The sequence below is a fragment of the Panthera tigris genome, chromosome C1, assembly GCF_018350195.1.
Source record: "Panthera tigris isolate Pti1 chromosome C1, P.tigris_Pti1_mat1.1, whole genome shotgun sequence".
Taxonomy (NCBI): Eukaryota; Metazoa; Chordata; class Mammalia; order Carnivora; family Felidae; genus Panthera; species Panthera tigris.
The window spans coordinates 201094521-201119145 of NC_056667.1; the positions used below are offsets into that span (position 1 = coordinate 201094521).

At 44.9% G+C, this 24625-nt stretch overlaps 1 protein-coding gene across 2 annotated transcripts in view; it reads left to right on the forward strand.

Annotated features, from left to right (window-relative positions):
• LOC102958835 (sterol 26-hydroxylase, mitochondrial) overlaps positions 1 to 24001 on the forward strand; it is a 33831-nt gene extending 9830 nt beyond the window's left edge. Inside the window, exons 1-9 of one of the 2 annotated variants that reach the window (XM_042995351.1) lie at positions 2654 to 2806; positions 17855 to 18045; positions 21101 to 21300; positions 21428 to 21625; positions 21792 to 21964; positions 22768 to 22934; positions 23091 to 23172; positions 23252 to 23464; positions 23619 to 24001. In XM_042995351.1, the coding sequence (XP_042851285.1) occupies positions 17855 to 18045; positions 21101 to 21300; positions 21428 to 21625; positions 21792 to 21964; positions 22768 to 22934; positions 23091 to 23172; positions 23252 to 23464; positions 23619 to 23738 (1344 nt within the window). In that variant the 5' untranslated portion in view covers positions 2654 to 2806 and the 3' untranslated portion in view covers positions 23739 to 24001. Of the gene's footprint in view, positions 1 to 2653; positions 2807 to 17854; positions 18046 to 21100; positions 21301 to 21427; positions 21626 to 21791; positions 21965 to 22767; positions 22935 to 23090; positions 23173 to 23251; positions 23465 to 23618 lie in introns of those variants that run through there. The other variant, XM_042995350.1, reaches the window with a different exon arrangement.
• The last annotated feature ends 624 nt before the right edge of the window (positions 24002 to 24625 follow it).

The following is a 24625-nucleotide window of genomic DNA, read 5'->3' on the forward strand; positions in this document are numbered from 1 at the left end:
CGTCACCTGCTGATCGTGCAGTCCTTGTTCTTTGAACGCCCTCATTGTTTCACCTGAGACTCGTCCATTTTGTGGACAGAGTGCCCTCAACATACTGCAGTTTTCCTCTGGGTGTGTGAGGGGTGTAAGTGGGGGGTGGGCAGTGTTTCTGTTTCCCTGACGGCCTCTCTGAGGGTGTCCCAGGCAATGCTTTTTCATGGATCACCCTGTATCCTCAGCCCATTCTTTCTCTACGAGTGCAAAATCAGAGGGAAATTCTTACTGTCCTATGGTCTGGTACATGTTTTAGTAACTTACGACAGTTCTGTCTTCTTGCATAAAACCAGACATTTTTATGATGATTGAAGTAAGGGCTACACGCATGCACAACATTTTTTTTGTGGCTTTGTTTGTAAAATCAAAAATTCAGAAACCTGTTAAATACCCATAAGCAGGATAAATAAATTGTGATATAGTCATACAATGGAACAATATACAACAGTCATAATAAATGCACAAGCTCTTAATGTATCAATAAAGAACTCAAAAACAAGGTTGAAGGACACCTGGGTGGCTCAGTCGGTTAAGCGTCTGATTCTTAATCTCAGCTCAGGTCTTGATCTCAGGATCGTGAGTTCGAGCCCCGCCTTGGGCTCTGCACTGGGCATGAAGCCTACTTAAAAAACAAACAAAAAACCAAAAGTCTCAAAACAGCAAGGTTGAGTATAGAATGATAGGTACAGTAGAATACTATTTCTGTAAATTAAAAACCACACAAAAATACTATAAGCTGTCATTGGACACCTATATATACAATAAAATTATATAAACATTGACAGAAAGGATACATTTCTGATTCAGGATAGTGGTTGTCCTGGGGAGGGAGGGCAAAGGGAAGGACAAGAAAGGAACTTGGAAATATTTTCCTTTTGGAAAAAGATTTGAAACAAATATGACAAATATTAACAGTTCTCTTCATTTGAGTGCGTGGGTGCATGTGCATTTATAATGTTATTTTCTTTAACTCTCCACATTAAAATATTCATAATAACAAATAAAGTAATCCTGCTCATCCTAAGTCCAAATAGTGCCCCTGGGCTGGTCTGATCTTGGAGGAGATCATTCAAGGCAAGGTTGAGAGCTAGGAGAACCTGGGAATGCTGTTAATTATTTAGCACCTCTGTCTCCCGGAAATGTGAATTCCACTTGTGTGAGGGGGTTGGGGCTAAATTCTCCATGACGCTTTGACAGCACTGAGACATGACGGTCCCAGCGGGGTTCCTCTTCACCTTTGACCCTGAGTGGGCCTTCTTTCTGACCATCTGCCAGTGTAGGCAAAGGAGTGGCCCGTGCCTAGAGTTACCTCTCTCCCTCTGTTTATCCAACTGATGGCCTGCCAACTTTTAGGGGCAGGTTTAGTGACGCTGGCAAAACAGTACGTGAAGTTTGTGAGTTTACTTTTGTCCTTGGCGCTATTTACTTGCTGTTTGAGTGTTTGTTGTGTTTTTGGTTTGCTTGTTTTGTTTTTTGTTTTTAGTTTTTGCCGGGCTGAGAGCCTCCCTAAGGAGTCTACCAGTCACTAAACTAAACAGGCCACTAAGTAGGAAAATAGAACCTTGCAATGCGGTATCACTTTTTTCCAGGGGAGATTTTAGTGTTTTGTTTTGTTTTTTTCTTGTAACAGCTTTTTTGAGATATAATCGCATGCCATAGAATCCACCCTGATGAACAACTAAACGGCTTTTAGTATATTCGCAGACTTGTGCAACCATTACCACATCAATTTTCAAATGTTTCCGTTGCCCCGGAAGGAAACCTCGTGCTCTTTAGCACCGCCGGGGCCTCATTCCCTCATCAGCCCCTGGCAACCATTAATCTATCCTCTGCCTCTGTGGATTTGCCTGTTCTGGATACTTCGTATAAATGGGCTCATTGAATACGTGCTCTACTGTGAAAAGCTTCCTCCAGTTAGCATGACGTCTTCACGGTTCATCCATGTTGTAGCACGTGAGCATCAGTACTTTGTTCCTTTTTATGGCTGACTAATATTCCACGGTGGGGATATGCCACAATGTGTTCCTCCACTCCTCGGTTGAGGGAGGTTTGTGTAGTTTCCGCTTTTCGGCTCAGTGTTGCTTTCGAGTTTTCAAGGTGCCCACAGCTGTCAAAGGTAGGCATAGTGGACATGAGTTAGAGTGGTGAAAACAGGTTTTATTCAGTAGTGGCTGTCAGGAGGGGAAGGAGATAAACTCCATTCTGGTGTGGGCAGGGGTGACTATGTCTTTTAAAAGAGGGAGAGAGTGGGGAGCAGGATGGCAGGCCCTTGAGCAGAGTCAGGGAAATAAAAAATTACAAAAGGCAGGAAGGGGGGCAGCTGGTCCATGTGAAACTCATATGGTTAGTTAACTGGTTCTTCTTAGCAGGACTCCTATACTTCCTCAGAGACTGGACAGAGGCCTTATCTTTAGGTGTCAGCCGTTACAAACAGGAAGTTCTTTAGAGTGCAAGCAGGGGAGGGACAGAGAGAGAGGGAGACACAGAATCCGAGCAGGCTTCAAGCTCTGGGCTGTCAGTACAGAGCCCGATGCAGGGCTGGAACTCACAAACTGTGAGATCATGACCTGAGCCAAAAGCAGACGCTTCACCGACTGAGCCACTCAGGCACCCCTCAGGGCGGCACTTTAAGGGGCCTTTATCCTCGGAATGAAGGTCATCCTATGGAGGCTACTCTGAGCTGTTAGAAACTATGTCCGTGAGTTCAAGTCTTTCTAGGCCCCAGCCGAGGCCCAGTTAAGAAGAGGGCTGGGAAGAGCCTGAGCAGAATCTGGTAAGGAGAGAATCTCTATCACAACCTTTTAAACATCTGAAAGCTATGGCACTTTGCAACAACAAAAAATGAGTCTGTTTACCACGTATTGCATAGAATTTCAGTTTTCCATCCCCCACCCCTGAGCCTGTCTGCACACCCCAGGTTACCAGCCTTTGCCTTGAGGTGGGTTAGTACGTTTTAGGCATTATATCTGTGAATTGGTAATTGCCATTATGGCCTGCCTTGGGTTATTCACCTTAACATGTGTGTAGCCACAGGGCACCTCTTTGAGATCAACTACTAATAGAATTCTCTTATTTGACTGATGAGGAAATATCAAGCAAGAAAAGGCAAAGCCAAGGCCGGACTGATTTAATCAGCAAAGATACAACAAGCCACTGTTAGATTTAGACATTTTATTGCTAAATAGTGAAAGGAAGAGTAAGGCAAAGGTGCCGGCTCCCCATGAACCTTGTCCCGCACATTCAAAAAGACGACACTGAAACTTTTCCCACCAGATGAGTGCAGCGTGAGTTATGGGGTATCCCGTTGCTGAGGCGTTCCTTCTAGACTGCAGCCAAAGGGTTTTATGTTCTGCAGCTCTTGTCTGAGCGGGGGTGGGCAGAAACCCCACACTTCATCGGAACCTGGGAGGTGATGAGAAACTGTTTCATGACAACCTCCCTAGTGAGATAAGGAGGTGAGTGGGTGCGGGCCTTATTGCAACTCCTCACAGACGTTCTTCCATGTCCCAGGAAGATGGCAAAGTGTTCTGCCAAAACTCATAAGCTATGGCTCAAGTCTCTGTGTGCATAGATAGGTACTGGGCTGCTCCACCGTTCGACCCCGACCCTTCACATATCCCAGAATTTGCAGGGATGTAAATACCCCATCAGATAAATATTCCAGTTCTACTGACGGGAGCGCCTACCAAATCTGTCTTTGGCAATATTGGATGAGTCACCACAACCGTGACTCCCTGTAGGTTGATTAGGCCTGTTTGGAGTATATACTGCAGCCAGGCGCCCCATCCAAGGGCAACCGGAGTTGCAACCACCTACACCCCACCTCAGCCAACCCCGCAGAAGTGCCAGGCACTACGGTTGCCTATTACCACCCGTGCTGAAGGGTTTGGAGCAGCCTGTGACAAATGAACAAGAGGCCAACAGTAACAGGATGAAGCTAAAGAGACCAGATCAGTGTCCAGAAGGTTAATCTTGTCCTGTTGTCTTTATTGGAGGCTGACCATTTCTGAAATCACTGGCCCTTGGGAGGTTTCTAAGAGTTTTTAGATTGAGATTCTATTTGGCCAGTGGTCAAGTTGAGGGTGGTGGTGGTCTGAGTTAACTTGGCCACATGTCAGTTAGATGCCACCTTGTCTGTAGATAGGGGCTGAGAGAGAGAGAGAGAGAGAGAGAGAGATTAATAGTCCCTCCCTGCACCTCCAACCTCCCGGGGATGACCCCTTATCTCCCACAAGCCAGAGGTATTCCTCTCCCCACAGCCATGTGTACAATGTGACAACCTCCTAGCAGTCCCTTCACTTTTTTGTCCCAATCCTCCTGTGTGTCCTAACCCTCACATGAGCCCTGCTGAGGTGCCTCAGTGATTTCTTCCTTGTATACTTCCTACCATTCTAGAACATCTCCCATCCCCACATCGGGGCCATCTTGGGGCTGAAACCTCATATTCATGGCCATTACCGTCCATATCTATTACTGCCCAAGAGTGGCAAGCAGAACTGATGGCGAAAGAAGCACCAGGTTAGGATAGCTTACTTCATGACTCTTCTCGCTACTTGCAAAGTAGCTGTTAGTTTTCCAAGGGGGTAGGTGTGGGAAGAAAAATGGGGGAATGAGAAGAGTTAATTATGTGGCTCGGGTCTCTTACAGCCTATCTCGGGCCTCTTCCTGACTCTCCAATCTCACAATGAAGAATTCTGTTGAAATGGCAGATACCCTCCTAGTGAATTGTCACATAGATATTCCAAACTGACTTTCTTAGGTGTGTCATCCACTGGGAGCTGAGGCTGGGTTATCCAGTTATCTTTTTCAGTTTCCCCTTTAAGAGTCCACTCCATGTTTCAGTGGCACTGGCTTCCTGGGGATGATACGAGGCATGGAAGGTTCAGTGAATGTTCCACGCAGCTGCCACTGCTGGGTCCTTTTTACTTCAAGTGGGAACCGTTGTTTGAATGGATGCCCTTGGGAAACCAAATGTATAGCACTGTCCATCGAAGGGTCTTTGAATAGTGTGCCCCTCGTGCTGTGCAGATGGAGACGGTAGTGTCATACCTTGAAGAGGTGTCTGCTACAATCAATGTTCGATGGTACCCTCAAGAGGATGGTAGGGGACCTGTACAGTCTGTTTGGTAGGACAGGCCAGGTCCAGTACCCCTCACTATGAGTCCCCAAATTTCTTTTACCACTGGAATGTCTAGCTGGTGGTCTGGGCATATCTGCCACCTTCTTTGGCTTCACATACTGCGGTCACTATGCCTTGTTTGGGGGCTCCCGTGGATGGACTACCATGCCCTGTGCAGCAGTCTGTCTGGATGGCTACGGTCCTTACATTTGTATCACAGGTCTCCTCAGCTTGCTGATTTCACCCATGTTGATCCAAGGAAACCTTTGCCACGGGCGTCCCTCCGGGTCATGAACAGAGGGTATGGGTCTTGTGTGATCTGCTGCCATGATGATCATTGCCAAAGAGGCTGAGACTTGTTCATCCAGGCATTCCACTGCCAGGCATCAGCCCACACACTCATGAGTCAGTGAAAATGTAACAGGGTGTATTTGGGGAGGTCTTTTCCAGAGCAAGTAGCACAGCTCACAACAGCGAGCGTTCTCCTTTCCGTGCATAGTTTTAGACAATTTTCTTTGGGGGGGTACATGGCAGCATCACCCCAGGACACCCCATGGCCCCCAACTGAGCTGATCTATCCATGAACCAGGCCCAGGCATTGTCAGTAACTTCAGTGAAGGTAAGCCCCCAAGAAATCTGAGGTGTTGGCATAGACCCTGCATCTGAGTCAACACATCTAGAGGGCGACTAACCACTTAATGGCTGGTGTGCTATTTTCTGGATGTACTGCAGCCACATAATCAGGGATGCTTGTCAGGCAGTACCCACTTGATGTTCTCGTTTCCCACGGGACATCAGGTAGAACAGCACTTTGCCGTGTCCGTCTCAGTGTGCATTAGTGCTCAATATCAAGCCAGTAATTGTCTCTCAGTTGGGGTATTCTGGGTGGTGAGGTCAGGCAAGTGCCATGTCCAAAACCCTAAGGAACCATTGCCTAGTGGCCACATAATTTTACCACTGGTCTCAGTCTGTGTAATGTCAGTCACTGACACGTGTAGCTCACATGTCTCATGAGGACTGACTGGCCGCAGTGGGAGAGCAGTTTGTACTGTTGGATTGTCTATCGATCTATTGATCTATCGATCTATCGATCTATCTTAGTAATCTCTACGCCCAAAGTTGCACCTCTTCCAACTGAACCAGCCAGACACCCCTGGATTGTTTCCTTAAGCATGTTTGTCTGTACTAGTTCTTTGATCAAGACAGTGATCTTCCTTTCCACCCCTTCCCTTTCCTTGGAATCCCATACTACTTTACTTATACCGGATGACTGAACCGAGAGAACAAGGCGGACTCCTGGTGGTCCACTCAACCCACTACCACTGCTCTAATCATGGCGTTTCCCCACCGAAAACATCCCTTACAGTTTAGAGAAATATTACATGTATTTAACACATTTATTCCCACAATACATTCAGTATAGCTTTGACGAACTGATGACCAGGGAGTATTTTATCTGTAGCCACAGCCACCTGTCTAATGGAAACAGTTTTCCTTTCCTTAGTAGTACAGACAGGTAAGGAACAACCATGGAATGTTTTTAAACATTTTATGGGACCCTCTCCCTTTTTTGTCTAAAAACCAACACAACTTGGGGCACCTGGATGGTTCAGTCGGTTAAGCATCCAACTTTGGCTCCGGTCATGATCTCAAATTCTGTGTCTCCCTCTCTCTCTGCCCCTCCCCTGCTTGTGCACGCTCTCTCTCAAAAATAAACAAACACTTAAAAATAATAAAATAAAATAAAGTAAAATAATAAAATAAAATATAAAGTAAAATAAAATTAAATTAAATTAAAAAAAAAAACCAACACAACTCATCAGGGCTCTTGGGGACCATGGCCAAGGACTCCTGTCCCCTTGTCACTAAATACATCAACCAGGCTTGTTACTGCCTGCCAGGATCCTATTGCACACTTTGCTAGTTGGCCCGTGGGGTCTCACGATCTTTTTCCTAAAAGGATGGCATGACCTTATCAGCTTTGGTGAAGAGAGTTAAAAAAAACCCCATGTAGTCAATCTGTCAGGAGCAGTGGGGTGACACCCTTGATAGTATGGTTCCTTCTGTAGGTGCAACTTTCATATCAGGAATATACTGCTTTTTAGGTGGTAAAAGACAGCAGTTTTTTCTTTGCCAGGGGGATTACACCCTGTCACTCTACCAACGTTGTTTCCAAAACTACTTGGCAAGCTGACCCTGAATCTTACTCATCACTCCTACCGGGACCTTCAACTTGCCAACCAACAAGACGTGGTTATACAATGAAAAGTTTGGACCTCAGAGGAATTTTCCTAACAGTCTAGGAACGCTGTCAGTGAAACATTTTGAAACCCATCATACATTTTGTATGTAGGAGGAGTTGGCTCATGGGTCTCTCACTCAGAATCACAGAATCATTTTCCCTTTTGTTTTGTCTTTGCTGTCCCACACTTTACAGAAACACAGACCAAAGGGTTTAACACAGGCACTTCAGGAGGTGGGTAGTGGCTGGAAGGTCAGGGATTCCAGGGGGCGGGGGACAAGGGGCGGCATGGGGCACCTCCACTGGAAAGACAGCTTTGCATTTACTTTCAATTTTCCGTGGCCATTTACTGACAGAGTGGATATAGGACTGTGGGAAGACCGCTGCTCCTCGGCCCTGCCTGCCTTACCTCTCCTACCCTGCTTGGTCCATGCCATCCGCTGGTGGGAGGACCCTTCTCTGCCCCCCAACACACACTTAGGTCAGAGCACGTGCTACTAGATCATGGGTTCTACTTTATTTCTGAACCTGACCATGTGGTCCCAGTTCTCTAAAAGGCCGCTATAACTTTACCAGCACCGTACTGGGAACCAAAAGTATCAAGTTCACATGTTAGACAAGGCAAAGCCAAGACATAACAGATTTTTCTGGAAAAGATACAGTGGGCCACATTTAGATTTAGACAGTTTATTACTTACATAGAGAGGGACAGGGTGCCTGGGTGGCTCAGTTGGATAAACGTTGGACTTCAGCTCGGGTCATGATCTCATGGCTCGTGAGTTCAAGCCCCGTGTTGGGCTCTGTGCTAACAGCTCAGAGCCTGGAGCCCGCTTTGGATTCTGTGTCTCTGTCTCTCTCTGTCCTCCACCCTCACACTCTGTCTCTCTCTCTCTCTCTAAAATAAACAAACATTAAAAAAAGAGAGAGAGAGAGAGAGACAGTGAAAAGAAGAATCAGCCAAAGGTGCCAGCTCACCGAGATCCCTGTCCCACACATGCAAAAGGACAGCCCCGAAACAAAAGGGGCCGGATGATTGCATTGTGAGTTGTGGGATATGTTGAGGTGCCCCTTCTAGACTGCAACTAGGTGGTTTTATATTCTGCAGCTCTTTTCTGAGGGGGATAGGGCAGAAAGCACACACCTCATCTAAACCCAGAGGAGAATCTGTTGGTCTCCTGACAGCCTCCTGGGGGAAACAGGGAGTCAAGTGCTGGGCAGCTTTGTGGTGGCTCCTTGTAGGATTTCTGTCCTCTCGTGTCCTGGGGTGGGTTGGTGTCACAGGGCATTGAACTCTGAAGACTCAGGGAAGGCTGGGTTCAAGCCTCCGTGTATATGAGTACAGGCAGAGTCTCAGTCGGGAGGGTGCCATGGTGGAGCTATCCCCCAACAAAGTGACAAAGCCCATTAGTGTTGGGGCTGGAACTAGAACAAAATCTCCTGCCAAGCAGTCCCTGACCCTTCAACTGATACTGCCAGCTGTGGATGAGATAAAAACACATGACAATGAACAGGCACGTTTTTCCTGCAAAAATTTCTCTTGTTTTTTGGAAAAATCACATAAATATGAGTTATGTGCTAATAGTTTTTGACTACGTACCACCTGTAAGAGAAAATGTCATTTCAGTGTGGCTGAAGTAATTTGCAGAATATTAAACATTATTCTGCATATATAAATATGTGTTTGTTGTAGGGAAATCAGAAAGTATACAGACACAAAAAGAAGAAAATCCAAATCTCCCATAATTCCCAAACCCTGCACATGTCACAGTGCCTTGTACACATAGGTGCTTCGTAAACATTTGTGAAACAAGTACATAAATACACACATAATCTTAGTGGTAAGTAAGCATTATCCCTGTTTGCTAATCCTTGGTGAATAGGTTTCTACATTTTCCTCCATGTGTCATCAGTGTATGTATGTATGTATGTATGTATGTATACGTATATATATGCATATATATATGTGTGTATATATATACTTTTTAATGAAACTATACCATATACTCTTTTGTAGCTGCCCTTTATTAAAAATAAATGTGCATACCTTTTGGGGTCCCTGGGTGGCTCAGTCAGTTAAGTGTCCGACTCTTGATTTTGGCTCAGGTCATGATCTCACAGTTCATGAGAACCAACTTCTCTCTCTCTTTCTCTCTCTCAAAAATAAAATAAATAAGGGGCGCCTGGGTGGCGCAGTCGGTTAAGCATCCGACTTCAGCCAGGTCACGATCTCGCGGTCCGTGAGTTCGAGCCCCGCGTCAGGCTCTGGGCTGATGGCTCGGAGCCTGGAGCCTGTTTCCAATTCTGTGTCTCCCTCTCTCTCTGCCCCTCCCCCGTTCATGCTCTGTCTCTCTCTGTCCCAAAAATAAATAAAAAACGTTGAAAAAAAATTTTTTAAAAAATAATAAAATAAATAAATAAACTTTAAAAAAAAGACAAATGGGGGTGCCCGGGTGGCTCAGTCAGTTAAGCGTCTAACTTCTGCTCAGGTCATGATCTCGTGGTTCGTGAGTTCGAGCTCCGCGTCGGGCTCAGTGCTGACAGCTCAGAACCTGGAGCCTGCTTCAGATTCTGTGTTTCCCTCTCCCTCTGCCCCTCCCCTGCTTGAGCTCTGTCTCTCTGTCTCTCTCAAAAATAAATGAACATTAAGCAAAAAACCACTCAAGTATTTGAAAATAAATTAATTAATAAATATGCATACCTTTCTATATCAACAAGTACACCTATAGCAGTTTTAAATGGCTGACTAGTGTTCTTTTGTATGGCTTCACCAGAATTTGCTGAACTTTATTGTTATATATTTAGATTTTTTTATGTGTAAAAGCTTTGATATATATATCACTAAATATCATGCCCGTCTTTAGAATAAACCCCTAAAATGGAATTATTGGGTAAAAGATTTTGTTCTGGGCTTTGACATGTATTGCCTGCCAAATTGCCCTCTAAGAAAGTTGTAAACACAGTAGTTTTGCATAACAGAGGGCATTCTCAGAGACTGCCCCTGTGTTCTTCCCTGAACAGTTAAACAGACCAGCAAATACCCCCCAAAGCTTGATCCCTAGTCCTGGGTTAGGAATTAACAGTGGAAAGGAAAGGTTGGTCTGGTTCTCTTTCCTCCTTGATCTACAGTTGAGAAAAATTTTGGAACCAAAGAACTGACTCAACTGGACATTCCTCAGCCTCTTTCCGTTCTTTCTTTTCTGAGGGGCTATTTTTTGTTCACATCAGGTTCTCGCTGAGGCTCTGGAGGTTTTAAATGCCAAAAACTTCTAGGCTTTTTTTTTTTTTGGTGGGGGGAGGGAATTCACATAATACAATTCATCATTTTAAAGTGTACCATTCAGTGGCACTTAGTGTATTTTGAATGTTATGAAATCACTAATTCTAATTTCAAAACTTTTTCAATACCCTAGAAAAACACCCTGTCACCAATTAATCTCTCCTTTTTGCTCTGTCCTGCTGCCCCTCAATAATTGTTAATCTGCTTTCTGTCTCTATGGATTTGCCTATCCAGGTAAATCATATAAAAAGGATCATACAGTATATGACCTTTTGTGTCTGGCTTCTTTGTCTTAGCACATGTTTTTTTTATTTTTATAAATTTTTTTTCAACGTTTTTTATTTATTTTTGGGACAGAGAGAGACAGAGCATGAATGGGGGAGGGGCAGAGAGAGAGGGAGACACAGAATCGGAAACAGGCTCCAGGCTCCGAGCCATCAGCCCAGAGCCTGACGCGGGGCTCGAACTCACGGACCGCGAGATCGTGACCTGGCTGAAGTCGGACGCTTAACCGACTGCGCCACCCAGGCGCCCCATCTTAGCACATGTTTTTAAGGTTCATCCAAGTTATAGCATGTATCATACTTTGTTCCTTTGTATGGATGAATAATATTCCATTTCATGTGTAGACCACAATTTGTTTATCTGTTCATCAATTGATGACATTTGGGTTGTTTGCACCTTTCAGTTGTTATGAATAATGCTGCTATAAATATTGGTGTAAAAGTTTCTGTGTGGCATGTTTTCATTTCTCTTGGGCATACACTTAGTAGTGGAATTGCTGAATCATATGGTAATTCAGTGTTTAATTTTTTGGGGACCTGCCAAATGGTTTTCTGTAGCATCTGTACTATTTTTATAATTCCATCAGCAATGTACAAGGGTTTCAGTTTCTCCACATGCTTACCAACAACTTGTTATTTTCTGTTTTTTGGATTAAAGCCATCCTACTGGGTATGAAATGGTATCTTATTGTGGTGTTGATTTGCATTTCCTTGATGACCAATGATGTTGAACATCTTTTCATGTGCTTATTGGCCACTTGTATTCTCCTTTGGAGAAATGTTAAGTCCTTTGACCATTTTAAAACTGAGCTGCCTTCTTGTTGTTGAGTTTTTTAAGACCTCTTGTATATTCTGGATATTAAACTCTCATCAGATGTATGATTTGCAAATATTTTCTCCCATTCTATAGATTGTCTTTTCACATTCTTGGTAATATCCTATGATGTACAAGATTTTAAATTTTTTATGAAGTCTTATTTATCTATTTTTTTCTTTTATTGTTCATGCTTTTAGTGTCAAATTTAAGAATCCATTGCCAAGTCCAAGGTCATGAAGATTTGCCTCTATGTTTTGTTCTAAGAGTTTTATGGCTTTAGGTCTTGTATTTAGGTTGCTGATCCATTTTGAGTTAATTTTTGTATATGGAGTGAGGTAGGAGTCCAACATAATTCTTTTGCACTTGGTTATCTAGTCGTTCCAGCATCATTTGTTGATGAGACTGTTCTTTCCCCACATTGAATGGTCTTGGCACTCTTTACAAAAATCAATTCACCATAGATGGTGGACTCTCAATTCTTGTCCATTGGCCTATATATGTATCCTTATGCTACTGCCACAGTGTTTTGATTATTGTAGTTTTGTAGTAAGTTTCAAAATTAGGAAGTATAACTCTTCCACCTTTGTTTTTCTTTTTCAATATTTTTGGCTATTCAGGGCCTTTTGCAGTTCCGTATGAATTTGAGGATTGATTTTTTCCATTTCTGCAGAAAAGGTCATTGGCATTTTGGTGAAGATTGGATTGCATCTGTAGACCACTTTGGGGATTACTGCCATCTTAACAATATTAAGTCTCCATATCCATGAACATGGGCTATCTTTCCATTTATTTAGTTCTTTGGTTTCCTTCAGCAATGTTTTGTAGTTTTCAATGTACAAGTGTTTCACTTCCTTGGCTAAATTTATTTTTGAGTATTCTATTCTTTTGGATGCTTGTATTAGTTTTCTCTGGCTGCTGTAACAAAATATGACAGACTGGCTGTCTTAAACAATGTAAATTTATTTTCTTTAACTTCTGGAGGCTGGAAGTCTGAGATCAGGGTGCCAGTAGGTTGATTTCTGGTGACAGCTTTCTTCCTGGCTTGTAGACAGCCACCTTTTCCCTGTGTCCTCGCATGGCCTTTTCTTGGTGTGTACTTGCAGAGAGAGAGAGAGAGAATGCTCTCTGATGTCTCTTCTTATGAGGACACTAATCCTATTGGATCAGGGACTCACTCTTATTTAATCTTAATTACTCATTTAGTCTTACTTACTTCCTTAGACGCCCCATCTCTAAATACAGCCACACTGGGGGACTAGGGCTTCGTATGAATTTTGGGGAAACACAAACATTCAGTCCAAAACAGATCCAATTCTAAATGGGATTATTTTCTTATTTCCTTTTTGGATTATTTTTCCAGGCTTTTACAACTAATTCCCACTCCTTTGGAGCCACTGTTACTGGTTTCTTGTGAATCTCCTTCTCCGCCTCGCTTCTCTGTCTGTCACTGTTTGTCTTTCATATTCTTCGTGTTGTCTGCAACTTTTTTCTCCACCTGATTCATTGACATCTGCTAAATATTGTCTAAAATGTGTGTAGTGGCATGTCAAGCAACATGGGAGGTAGTTAAGAAGTATGGGGGCACCTGGGTGGCTCAGTCTGTTAAGCGGCTGACTTCAGCTCAGGTCACGATCTCATGGTCCATGAGTTCGAGCCCCGCGTCAGGCTCTGTGCTGACAGCTCAGAGCCTGGAGCCTGCTTCGGATTCTGTGTCTCCCTCTCTCTCTAGCCCTCCCCCGTTTATGCTCTGTCTCTCTCTGCTTTTCAAAAATGAATAGATGTTAAAAAAAAAAAAAAAGACTGCAATTATAAGAAGTATGACATCATTCCTGACCTAGAAGATTTTCAATCTAGTTGAAGAGACAAGACTTAACTAGGGAGCAACTTATAAGCATATGTAATCAAATTCTCAACTGTGTGGCTCATACACTGAGATGTAAACTCTCTAAGGGTAGCTGTTCCTGCTGTGCACACAGCTGTATCCCCAGGCCCTAGATAAGTATAGGAGGAACAGGATATGAGCTCAATAAATAAATGTTGAGTGAATTCATCACTCTCCCCCTTTGGAGTCTCACTTGGTGGAAGCTACCCCTCCCATTCATCCTGGAAGATGATCCCTAGGGGACTCTGTTCTGCAAAGTGGCACTTGGACAGGATCTATCTGAGAACGTTGGGGCTCTCTAACTGGCTCAGGTTACGGCCTAATGGTAGGTTCACAGACATAGCACACTCTTTCAGCAAGTATTATGGTGTCTTTCTAAAATAAGTTCCTACATAAATAGATCCTTGTTCAGTTCCACCGAGTAAACTGAGAAGAGGAATATGAAGGAAGAGGAAAGAAAGCATGGCCTATGCAAAGGGGGAAATGCCTCAGAAACTTCCAAGCTGACAGCCAGGAAGAGGTGCCAGAGGCTTTGGATTCCAGAGAAGAAGCTGGTCCCCAAGTAAATGGTTGTTGATCTAGTCTTTTAAAACATGACTTTTTTTTTTTTTTTTTCTGATTCTAAGATCATGGTAGAAAATCTGAAAAAAAAAAATCACAGTATAAAGAAGAAAGTAACCTATCTATAAACCATGACTCAGAGGTTACCAGTATCTGCATTTTAAAAAAAGTTTATTTATTTATTTATTTATTTATTTATTTATTTATTTTGAGAGAGAGAGAGAAAGAGCACAGAGGAAGGACAAAGAAAGAGGGAGAGAGAGAAAATCCCAGACAGGCTCCACACTGTCACTGCAGAGCCCGATGTGGGGCTTGAACTCAAAAACTGGGGAGATCGTGACCTGAGCCAAAACTAAGAGTTGGATGCTTAACTGACTGAGCCATCCAGGCGCCCCACCTCTATTTGCATTTTTATAAAACTGTAACATGTAATTGCATTTGAACTTAACACAAAGAGAAAAAACCCAAACTGTAAATAAGTATTTCTTCAAAATGAGGTATTGTTTCTTAAGAAGAGTCCTCTAAAATTAAAGCATTAAGACTCATATTAAAAGGTTGGGGTTACAAAACAAAACAACACAACAAAAAAAAAGTTGGGGTTGTTGTGGAGGTTCTCGACCTGGGGTGATTTTGCCTCCCTCGGAACATTTTGGCAATGTCTGGAGATGTTTTTGGTTGTACAGCTTTGAGGGCAGGGAAATGCTAGTGGGTGAAAGCCAAGGATACTGCTAAACATCCTAAAATGCACAGGACAGTCCACCACAACAAAGAATCATCCAGCCCCAAATGTCAATAGTGCCGTGAGGAACCCTGGTTTATTGCATAGTTACGTTGGTTTTAAATAGTATATATTTTTACTTAGTATTTTTTATTAAATATTTTTAATGTTTGTTTATTTATTTATTTATTTGAGAGAGAGAGAGAGAGAGCGCGCGCGCACAGGTGGAGCAGCAGAGAGAGAGGGAGACACAGAATCCGAAGCAGGTGCCAGGCTCTGAGCTGTCAGCACACAGGTCTCGAACCCACAAACTATGAAATCATGACCTGAGCCAAAATCGAACGCTTAACTGACTGCGCCACCCAGGTGCCCCAATAGTATGTATTTTTAAAGGGCCTAAGTTTGTTTGTAGTTCGATGGAGCAGGTGGTTGAGAACCATCTAGGTGGTCTGAGTTTGAATTCAGACTCTTCTACTTCCCAGTAAAGTGACCTTGGGCAACCTCTTTGGGCCTAAGTTTCCTCTTTTATGAAATTGTGGTAATGTTACACCCCCCTCATACAGCGGTAGTGAGGACTGAATTTCTAACGTAAGTAAAGTGTTTGGAATAGCATCTGGTTTATGCTAAGCTCCGTGGAAATATTTACTATTATTATCATTATTATTATGTGATTAATATCTTTTTTTAAGTTTATTTTTGAGAGAGAGAGAGAAAGTGTGTGCACAAGCGGGGGAAGGGCAGAGAAAGAGGGAGAGTGAGAATCCCAAGCAGTCTCCTTGCTGTCAGTGCGGAGCCCCGTCACGGGGCTCGATCTCACGAACCATGAGATCATGACCTGAGCCAAGATCAAGAATTGGATGCTGAACCGACTGAGCCACCAAGGCACCCCTGTCATTAATATCTTAAATAAACCAACTGGAATCACAAATTAAAACTTAGGTTTAAGATAATTCTCCTAAAGAATTCAGTAGAGAAAAACAGACATATAAGTACTTTTACAAAATGGAACCTTATAAATCTAAGGAGTATATACATGAATTGAGAGGTTTGACCAGCCTTTCCTGCTTTCTGGAATTACCTGATCAGTGGCAGATGACTCATTGTTTTGCAAGACACTTTCTTTTTTTCCCTTTAGATTAAAAATACTTGAATCCATAGGGTACCTGGGTGGCTCAGTTGGTTGAGCATCCAACTCTTGATTTCGGCTCAGGTCACGATACCAGAGTCATGTGTTTGAGCCCCGAGTCAGGCCCCACACTGTGGAGCCTGCTCAAGATTCTCTCTCTCCCTCTGCCTCTCTCCCCCACTCACGCTTTCTGTCTTTCTTTCTCTAAAATAAAAAAAAAAAAATCAAAAATTTGAATTCATTCTCATAGTTCAAAGCTCAAAACAATATGACAGGATATACATTGTGCAATCTTGCCTCTCACTGCTGTCCCCTCCACCTGCCCCATCGGTAGTCACTTTAATTAGTTTCTGATGTGACCCAATATTTCTTTATAAAAGCAAGTGCAAATGCTGTATATTCTAATTTAGCCCCCCTTTCTTAGACAGAAGATATCATACTTTTCCATTTAACAATCTACTTTGGTTATGTATATTTCTTTTCCATTTAACAATCTACTTTGGTTATGTATATTTCTGTATTACAATCCAACTTTTCATATTACTACACAAGGAGCTGATTCATCCTTTTTTAAGGTGACATAGTATTCCCTTATGTAGACTTCCCATACTTTGTTTATAAATGTATTTGTAATTTCTATAAATGTTAGCAAATTGTCCTCCATGTAGGTTTGTGTAATTTTAGACTCCCACCAGCAATGTACAAATATGCCTGTTTCTCTCCAGGAATCCCTGTAGTTTACACACAATCATCTGTTCAAAATCATACCACCCTGGTAGGCATTACTGGGAGGTGAAAGTGGAAACAAAACTAAATAGATGTCGGGGGGGGGGGTTGTCAAGGCTGTTTTCCTAGGAACTGACAGAATCGGCTGTTCGTTCGGGGTGGATTCTGGGCAACTGGGTAATATATTGAGGGCAATTAGGTCGCATTGGTCCTAGGAGAATCTAGTTTTTAACACCAATAGTAAAACACAGTAAGAAACCACTGTGTTTCAAATTCTTTAAGTTTGTGGGTGTTAACTTAGCCAGTAAATTTAGTCTCAGTGTTTGTGGATTCTTTTTAAGTTTTACCTCCAAAACTCAAAGTATACTTATTTTCCCCCTCATTTCCAGCACCTATAAAAACATTACACCAATGCCAGTTTCACAGATGCAATGGGTACCGATTGTCAAGTGCTTTAGAAATTCTAAGATAAAATAGTTGGTCATTATTTTACTGAGCAGCTAATAACTTTTTTGTTAAAAATAAATTCATACCACATATCTTACTTCATATTTTAATCTTAACTTTCTTTCTCAGCTTCTTGTTTTTCCTGGAGTTTCTACTGTGTTTCTTTTTTCTCACTGAATACATGAGGTATTTATCTTTATCTCATTGAAAGCAAGCTGCAGTAGATTTAAATGCTTCTTTGAAGAAGCCATAGGTGTTCTATTATACCTCACTAAAGGGTTCAGTTTCTCTAAAACCTTGGACCCCATATGTTTATACCTCAAAACATACCCCCGTTTACCACATCCCATTTTTCTAAAATCTCGCTTCTCCAAGGACCTCAATTCTCCCAGTTCTGCCAGATACTCATTGCTCTGAATATTCTAACTCCTGTGTGCTCATTTTTTCCCCCCAGTGTTCTTTCAGAACCACAGGCCATCCTAGTGCCTACCTCCTTTAAAATTTGCTTTCGCCCATCCCACTTGCTCTGGTGTGATTATCAGATACTCCCCCATCCCATCTCTCTCTAGTAAATGCCTACCTGGATGGGCCATGGTTATTCAGCTTTCATTGACCCCCACAGATGCTGAACAAGACCAAGTATGGTCCAATGTGGGTAACCCGCCTAGGGCCTCAGATGCATGTGAACCTGGCCAGTGCCCCACTCCTGGAGCAAGTGATGCGGCAAGAGAGCAAGTACCCAGTACGGAACGACATGGAACTATGGAAGGAGCACCGGGACCAACAGGGCCTGGCTTATGGGCCCTTCACCACGTGAGCTGGGGCCTAAAGGGACTGGTACAAGGCCTCAGAGGGCCAGGCCCAAGGGCAATGGCATTGGGAAGCCAGGGGATGATGGGCAGGGTAGGCTCTCCCCTCATCCTCTGAGCCTGATACTCAGTCTAGAAAGCAGTGGTTGGGATGGGCTGAAGCCCGGCGGCCATTCATTGTCTTTTCCACTAATGTATTTTATGACTTTGGACAAATGAATAATTTCTCCTTCCTTGGCCATATGTTTCTCATATGTAAAATGGGAAGTTTGGGGTAGAATGCCTCCAAGCTCTCTCTAGGACCTTTCCAGCCCCATTATTCTACATTATGGTTGAAGATATCGCAACGTGAACCATAATCTATGTGTAGTTGAAAAAACATTGTCACCATATTAATTAGGAAGGCTGAATTTGACTTTAAAAATATTTCCTAAATTATGTATTATAGGTTTGTTGTTGCATATAACTTTCACAGGTGCTCTCCATACGTTGAAACAGATGTGGGTTTCAGCCTTGAAATTACACCCAGAAAAGTTAAGATTATTTTGGCAGTGACAAATTCGAGGACGGGCTGAACATGTTATATACGCATGTGCCAATTGAAGTAAACAATCGAGAATCATTGGCGATGAACCATTCCCAGTGTCACAGGTTGTAACTGGGTATATTACAGGGTTTTTTTAAATCGTTTTTTATTTTAATTCCAGTACAGTTAACATACAGTGTTATATTAGTTTCAGGGGTACAAATAGTGCTTCTACAATTCTATACATTACTCAGTGCTCACCATGATAAATGTAGTCTTTAATCCCCATCACCTCTTTCACCCTGTGACAGGTTTCTTTTTGCTATGGTATGTTAACAGAGCTCCAAAGTAATGAACGACTTTCATTTTCCCTAGTTGCTTGACATCTCATGCTTTCGACATTTCTTAAGAGACGAGAGTTGATCCTGGCGGTGGTTGTGGTAATGGCACCAAGGATAGTAGCTAACTATGTGTTTGTGACATGCCAGGTATCAGGCTAGTCTCTTTACATTTATTATCTCGCCTTATCCTCACAACAAGCCCATGAAGTAGATAGTATTATAATCCCCATTTTACAGATGAAGAAACTGAAGCCTAGAGAGGTTTTACATCGCTTGCCACTAGCGAACGAGATCTCTCTGATTCTGGAATTCAAGAAATTAATACCTTGATACTTTTGGAAAGGAAGCGAACTGGTGAGAGGGTGCATTTCATCTGCCTTTGATGCCCATACGTCCATTCTCCCATCACATGTGTTTTTTTTCCACCCCTTTTTCCTGGTTCCTTCACAGGTAGACAGTTTTAGAACTTCAACAATTACTGAGCCCTTTGCTCGAAGTTCTGGGAAGAGAACAGAGAATGTCTGTGTTTCAAGAGCTCTTTAACTTGATGTCTGACCCCAAGGGCAAGATTTGGGTCTTAGGTTTTTGCCAGGTCAGGCCACCACTGGAATTGGTGGCTCAGGATCTAGAATTGGAGCCGGATGTTATGTGCACCCCTTTGTCACCTGTTTTTAATTTTTTACTCTAAAGCCAGTTTCCTAGTTATATTGTACCATATACATGTATTTTAAAGCTATTTTACTAACCAACGATAAGTTCTTTTTTGTTTTAGCGTATATATGTGCATAAGTACATAAATATATATATTTTTACATCTCATTCTATGAAACATTGTCTTCCCAAGAAATATTTTAACAACCGCAAAAATGTTCTCATTTAAGTTCCGCAAATCTGATCGCTACTATTGGGAGAATTTTTTACTCTCAGAGAAACCCTACAGCCTGAAGTTCCAATACATGAGTCTATTCTGGCTTTCATTTCTTTGTCAGCAACACTTTTCGTTGATCTTTTTGCAGGGTTTCCCAACATAATAAAGAAAACTCCTGGGGTTTCAGGTTCATTTAAATAAATAATTTTCTAAAATTAAAAAAATAAACCCCAATTCTTGCCATAAGCCTTTTTAGCGTCTATCTTTTTAAAATACCATCTTGGTTTTTAAAATTCAAAAGTAATACTTACTGTAAAATTTCCAATGATGAAATATTGTCTGCCTACCGCCCACTCCCATCCCATTCTTCCAAGTAATCCTGACAGTTTGGTGGGTCCTTCTTCTCTACTCTATGTGGAAACATGTGGATACACATACGGATATTTAGGATTTCCTTTCCTTTCCTCCTCGTAAAATTGGACCATATTGTACTTATTAGTCTGCAACTAGCTTTTAAAAACTTGGCCCATACCCAGCTTGCTTAGGAGAGGTAACAGGTTTGGGGGACAGCTGTGGGTGGGGACAGTTCCTGAACATGAAGCCCCGCTGTGGGAAGCATGGTCCCACCCTTGTGAGCATCCCTGTCTAACCAGGATGGGGACACAACCCCCTACTGGATGCCCGTAGCAAGAGGGGCTGGGGTACCCGCCTGGTGGGTCTCCCTGTCCCTTAGACCCACTAAGTCAAGCAGAGCATGAAGGTCCAGAATCTGAGCATCCCAGGAACCCTCATTTGTTCCTCCTTTCTTCCTCATCCACCACACAGAGGACTGGAACCATCGTAGTTCCTCCTCATTTCACATACAGAAGATTCTGGAGTTGTAGCATCCTAAGATAATCAGGGTCGACATTCCTTAAGCATTCGCCATGTGCCAGGCTCTGATCTAAGCACTGTAGTTGTCCAAACAACCCTACTAAGATAGGCACGCTTATTATTCCCTTTTTATGGAAGGGGAAACTGAGGCACAGAGGCGTTAAGTCACCTGCCTAAGGTCACTCAGCCAGTAATCATCAGACCTGTGACTTGACCCCAGGGAGTCTGGTTCCAGATGCCCATCTTGACTACTCCCACGATGGTATAGTGACATTCTGAAGTTTTGTGATTCCAAGATTCTGTCATTTGAAATTCGGTGATTCTGTAATTCTAAGTCTAGGAGTCTGAGATTTTCCTAGACCCTGTTGAGGTCTCGGGGCAGGGGGAAGACCCCATCTAATCTAACCTCCATCAGCTGCTTACAAGTGTGCGGTTCCTCCATCCTCCACAGGGAAGGACACCACTGGTACCAGCTACGCCAAGCTCTGAACCAGCGGATGCTGAAGCCCAGTGAGGCTGCGCTCTACACCGATGCTCTGAATGAGGTGATTGACGACTTCCTGGCCCACCTGAACCATCTTTTGGCAGAGAGTGCCTCAGGGGACCACGTGTCTGACATGGCTCACCATTTCTACTACTTTGCCTTGGAAGGTACCCTTGTGGGGACAGGGGCTGGGGTGGGCAGGGGCCAGAGGCAGGTTGTGTTCCCCCTCCTCAAGCCCCCTGGATTCTGGGTGCCATGACACTACCTCTTGTGATGGCCTTTGTGCATTGCCAGCTATTTGCTACATCCTGTTTGAGAAACGTATTGGCTGCCTGGAGCGACCCATCCCCCAGGACACCGTGGCCTTCGTCAGGTCTGTCGGGCTCATGTTCCAGAACTCACTCTATGTCACCTTCCTCCCCAAGTGGAGCCGTTCCTTGCTGCCTTTCTGGAAGCGATATCTGGATGGCTGGAACACCATCTTCTCTTTCGGTGAGGAGGCCAGGGAGGGAGGTTGTGGGGTGGGTTCCAGGGTCCGTGCATCAGCAGTCTGTCCCAGGACTCCCTACCTCATGCTTCCAGCCGTCAGAGTGGCTCTTGGTCCTGGGAGATCATGGCTTTTGACCTTGTCCTTCTCTGTTCTCCATTGTCTCTGTAGGGAAGAAGCTGATTGATCAGAAACTCAAGGAGATAGAGACCCAGCTGCAGAAAAGTGGGCCAGATGAAGTGCAGATATCTGGCTACCTGCACTTCCTGCTCACCAGAGGACAGCTCAGTGCTCATGAGGTCATGGGCAGCCTGCCCGAGCTGCTCCTGGCTGGCGTAGACACGGTGCGTGAGGGGGGCCAGCAAGGAGACCGGGGGCTCCCAGCTCCTGTCCTGAACCAATTCCCCATTACCCTCATCTGAGCCTGACCTTCGTTCCTCCAGGTACCTGCTTCTCTTTCTGTGTCACAGATGTAGAGCTAGAAGGAAAACAGGGAGGTCCTTCAACCCGGCAGAGGTGGGCAGGAAATGGTTCTTTTTCGTTTGTTTTTTATTTATTATTTTTATCTGAGAGAGAGAGAGAGCCTGCATGTGAGCAGTGGAGAGGGAGAGAGGGAGACAGAGAGAGAGAGAATCTTAAGCAGGCTCCACACACAGCACAGAGCCTGATGTGGGGCTTGATCCCGCAACTCTGGGATCATAACCTGAGCAGAAATCAAGAGTCGGACGCCCAACTCGACTGGAGCGATCCAGGTGCTCTGGGAATGGTTCTTTTGTAAGAGGGATCCCATCGCCTCCTGGAGCCTCTCTTGGCCAGCTAGGAAGTCACATCTCACATCTATTTGAGATGCAATTTAAGCAGAGAGCTCGACCACAAGCGCCTTCTTGGTCAGACTCTGCATTCCTTTTGTCACGTGGGGTTTCCCTCTGTTACGGTTTCCTTGTTGTTAGAACGTGATTCTCCATCGTGTGGGTCCTCATCCTGCCGTGGAGTCACATGGAGGGTCCCCATGAGCCCCTGTGTCTGTTTCTGCCATGCTCGCGGCAAATTCATTTTTCCGCGCACGCTCACTCACACTCCGCCCACTACCTAACTAGCCTTTTTCCTAGAAATCCCTCCTCACTTTATCTCTCCCTCTGCCTCCCAGACATCCAACACAATGACGTGGGCCCTGTACCATCTTTCAAAGAACCCAGAGATCCAGGCTGCCTTGCATAAGGAAGTGGTGGGCGTGGTACCCCCCGGGCACGTGCCCAAGTACAAGGACTTAGCACACATGCCCCTGCTCAAAGCTGTGCTTAAGGAGACCCTGCGGTAGGTTGCGGTTCCCAGGAGCACAGGGTCTGTGCAGAGGAGGACTCAGACAGGAGTCGGAAGTGGGGGCTGCTGGGCTGGCGCCAGGGCCAGGGGTGAGATGGGAAGAAGGGCCTGGGGCACCAGAGGCAAACCTGTGCTTTCTTTTCCCTGCAGCCTTTACCCCGTGGTCCCCACGAACTCCCGGGTCATCACGGAAAAGGAAATCGAAGTCGGTGGCTTCCTCTTCCCCAAGAACGTGAGTGGGGCTGAAGAGCTGGGGCTCCCGGGGTGCCCTGCGGCCCTAAGCTGATGGGCTGCCCCTTCTCGCTCCGCAGACCCAGTTTGTGTTCTGTCACTATGTGGTGTCCCGTGACCCTGACATCTTCCCTGAGCCAGAGAGCTTCTGGCCCTACCGCTGGCTGAAGAAGAGCCAGCCTGCTACCCCTGGGGTCCAGCATCCATTTGGCTCTGTGCCCTTTGGCTATGGGGTCCGGGCTTGCCTGGGTCGCAGGATTGCGGAACTGGAGATGCAGCTGCTGCTGTCAAGGGTGAGTGGGGGAGAGGCTGGAGGGCCGAGTGGGCCAGGGAGGGCTGATGGAGGCCGTGGGGAGGAGCGGAAGGGCAGCACAGGGAGGGAGCGTGTAGCGGAGGGCAGGGGCGGAGATCGCGGATGCTAAGGCCCATGTGTGTTTTACCTCCCAGCTGATCCAGAAGTATGAGGTGGTCCTGGCCCCCGAGACGGGGGAGGTGAGGAGCGTGGCCCGCATCGTCCTGGTTCCCAATAAGAAGGTGGGCCTGCGTTTCCTGCAGAGACAGTGCTGAGCTGGGCCCGGGCCTTCCTGGAGCAGCCCCCTTCTCTCTCTCTCTCTCTCTCTCTGGCACAGTAATTTCTGGCCACTGCTGTGTCTCAGACGAGAGGCTCCCAGACGCCAGTGGTCCAAGACAGTGTACTTTCTGTAGAACCCTGAGCTTTGGACACTTTTATAATTTTGAACGTTTCCTTCTCAGATAAAAGGCCACTTCTCCCCCCCTCCCCCCACCCCCCCGGCAGTCACATGGCTATCTTTGGAAAAAATATAGAATAAAGGGACTTTTATTGATAATTGGAGACCTTTGTCATTCTTTTTGATGACCCAGCATCTGACCCCCTTTCTGTGTTTGGGGAACACCGTGTCCCCACTTAAGGATCTTGTGGGAGGTGGAGCCATCTCCCTCCATGGAAAATGAGAACACCTGTGTTTTCCTGGACCTCGCACAGAGGCCTTGGCTTCACGCGCTGTTGGCCAAGGCCCTGCCCAAGAAGGATCTGCAGAACAATCCTCCGGGCACCAAGAGGGGCACCGTCGTTTGAACGGAAGTGCTTTGATAGGGGTAATGAGGTGCTACAAACATGGGTGAAGGCACGCTAGGCTGGATCTCCAGGAATGACTCCTGGGACGCCCCTGGGGCACTCAGCCTGGGATGCGTCACACTGGCCGCCCTCGGGAGGACAAGTGCTGGGAAGCTATCGCTACAACTGCGGGCCCTATGCTACTCCCCGTCTCCCAGGTCAGGGCTGGTGGGGGTGGGTGGGGGATGGGGAGGTGGGCAGTAGCCTCCCCGCCCCCACTCCTGGCCCCCATGACCGCCGCCTCCCTCCCACCTTCCGTGTGCCTCACATACAACTGAGAGGCTGGAGCTCGAGCTGCAAGAGAACATGGGGATGGTAG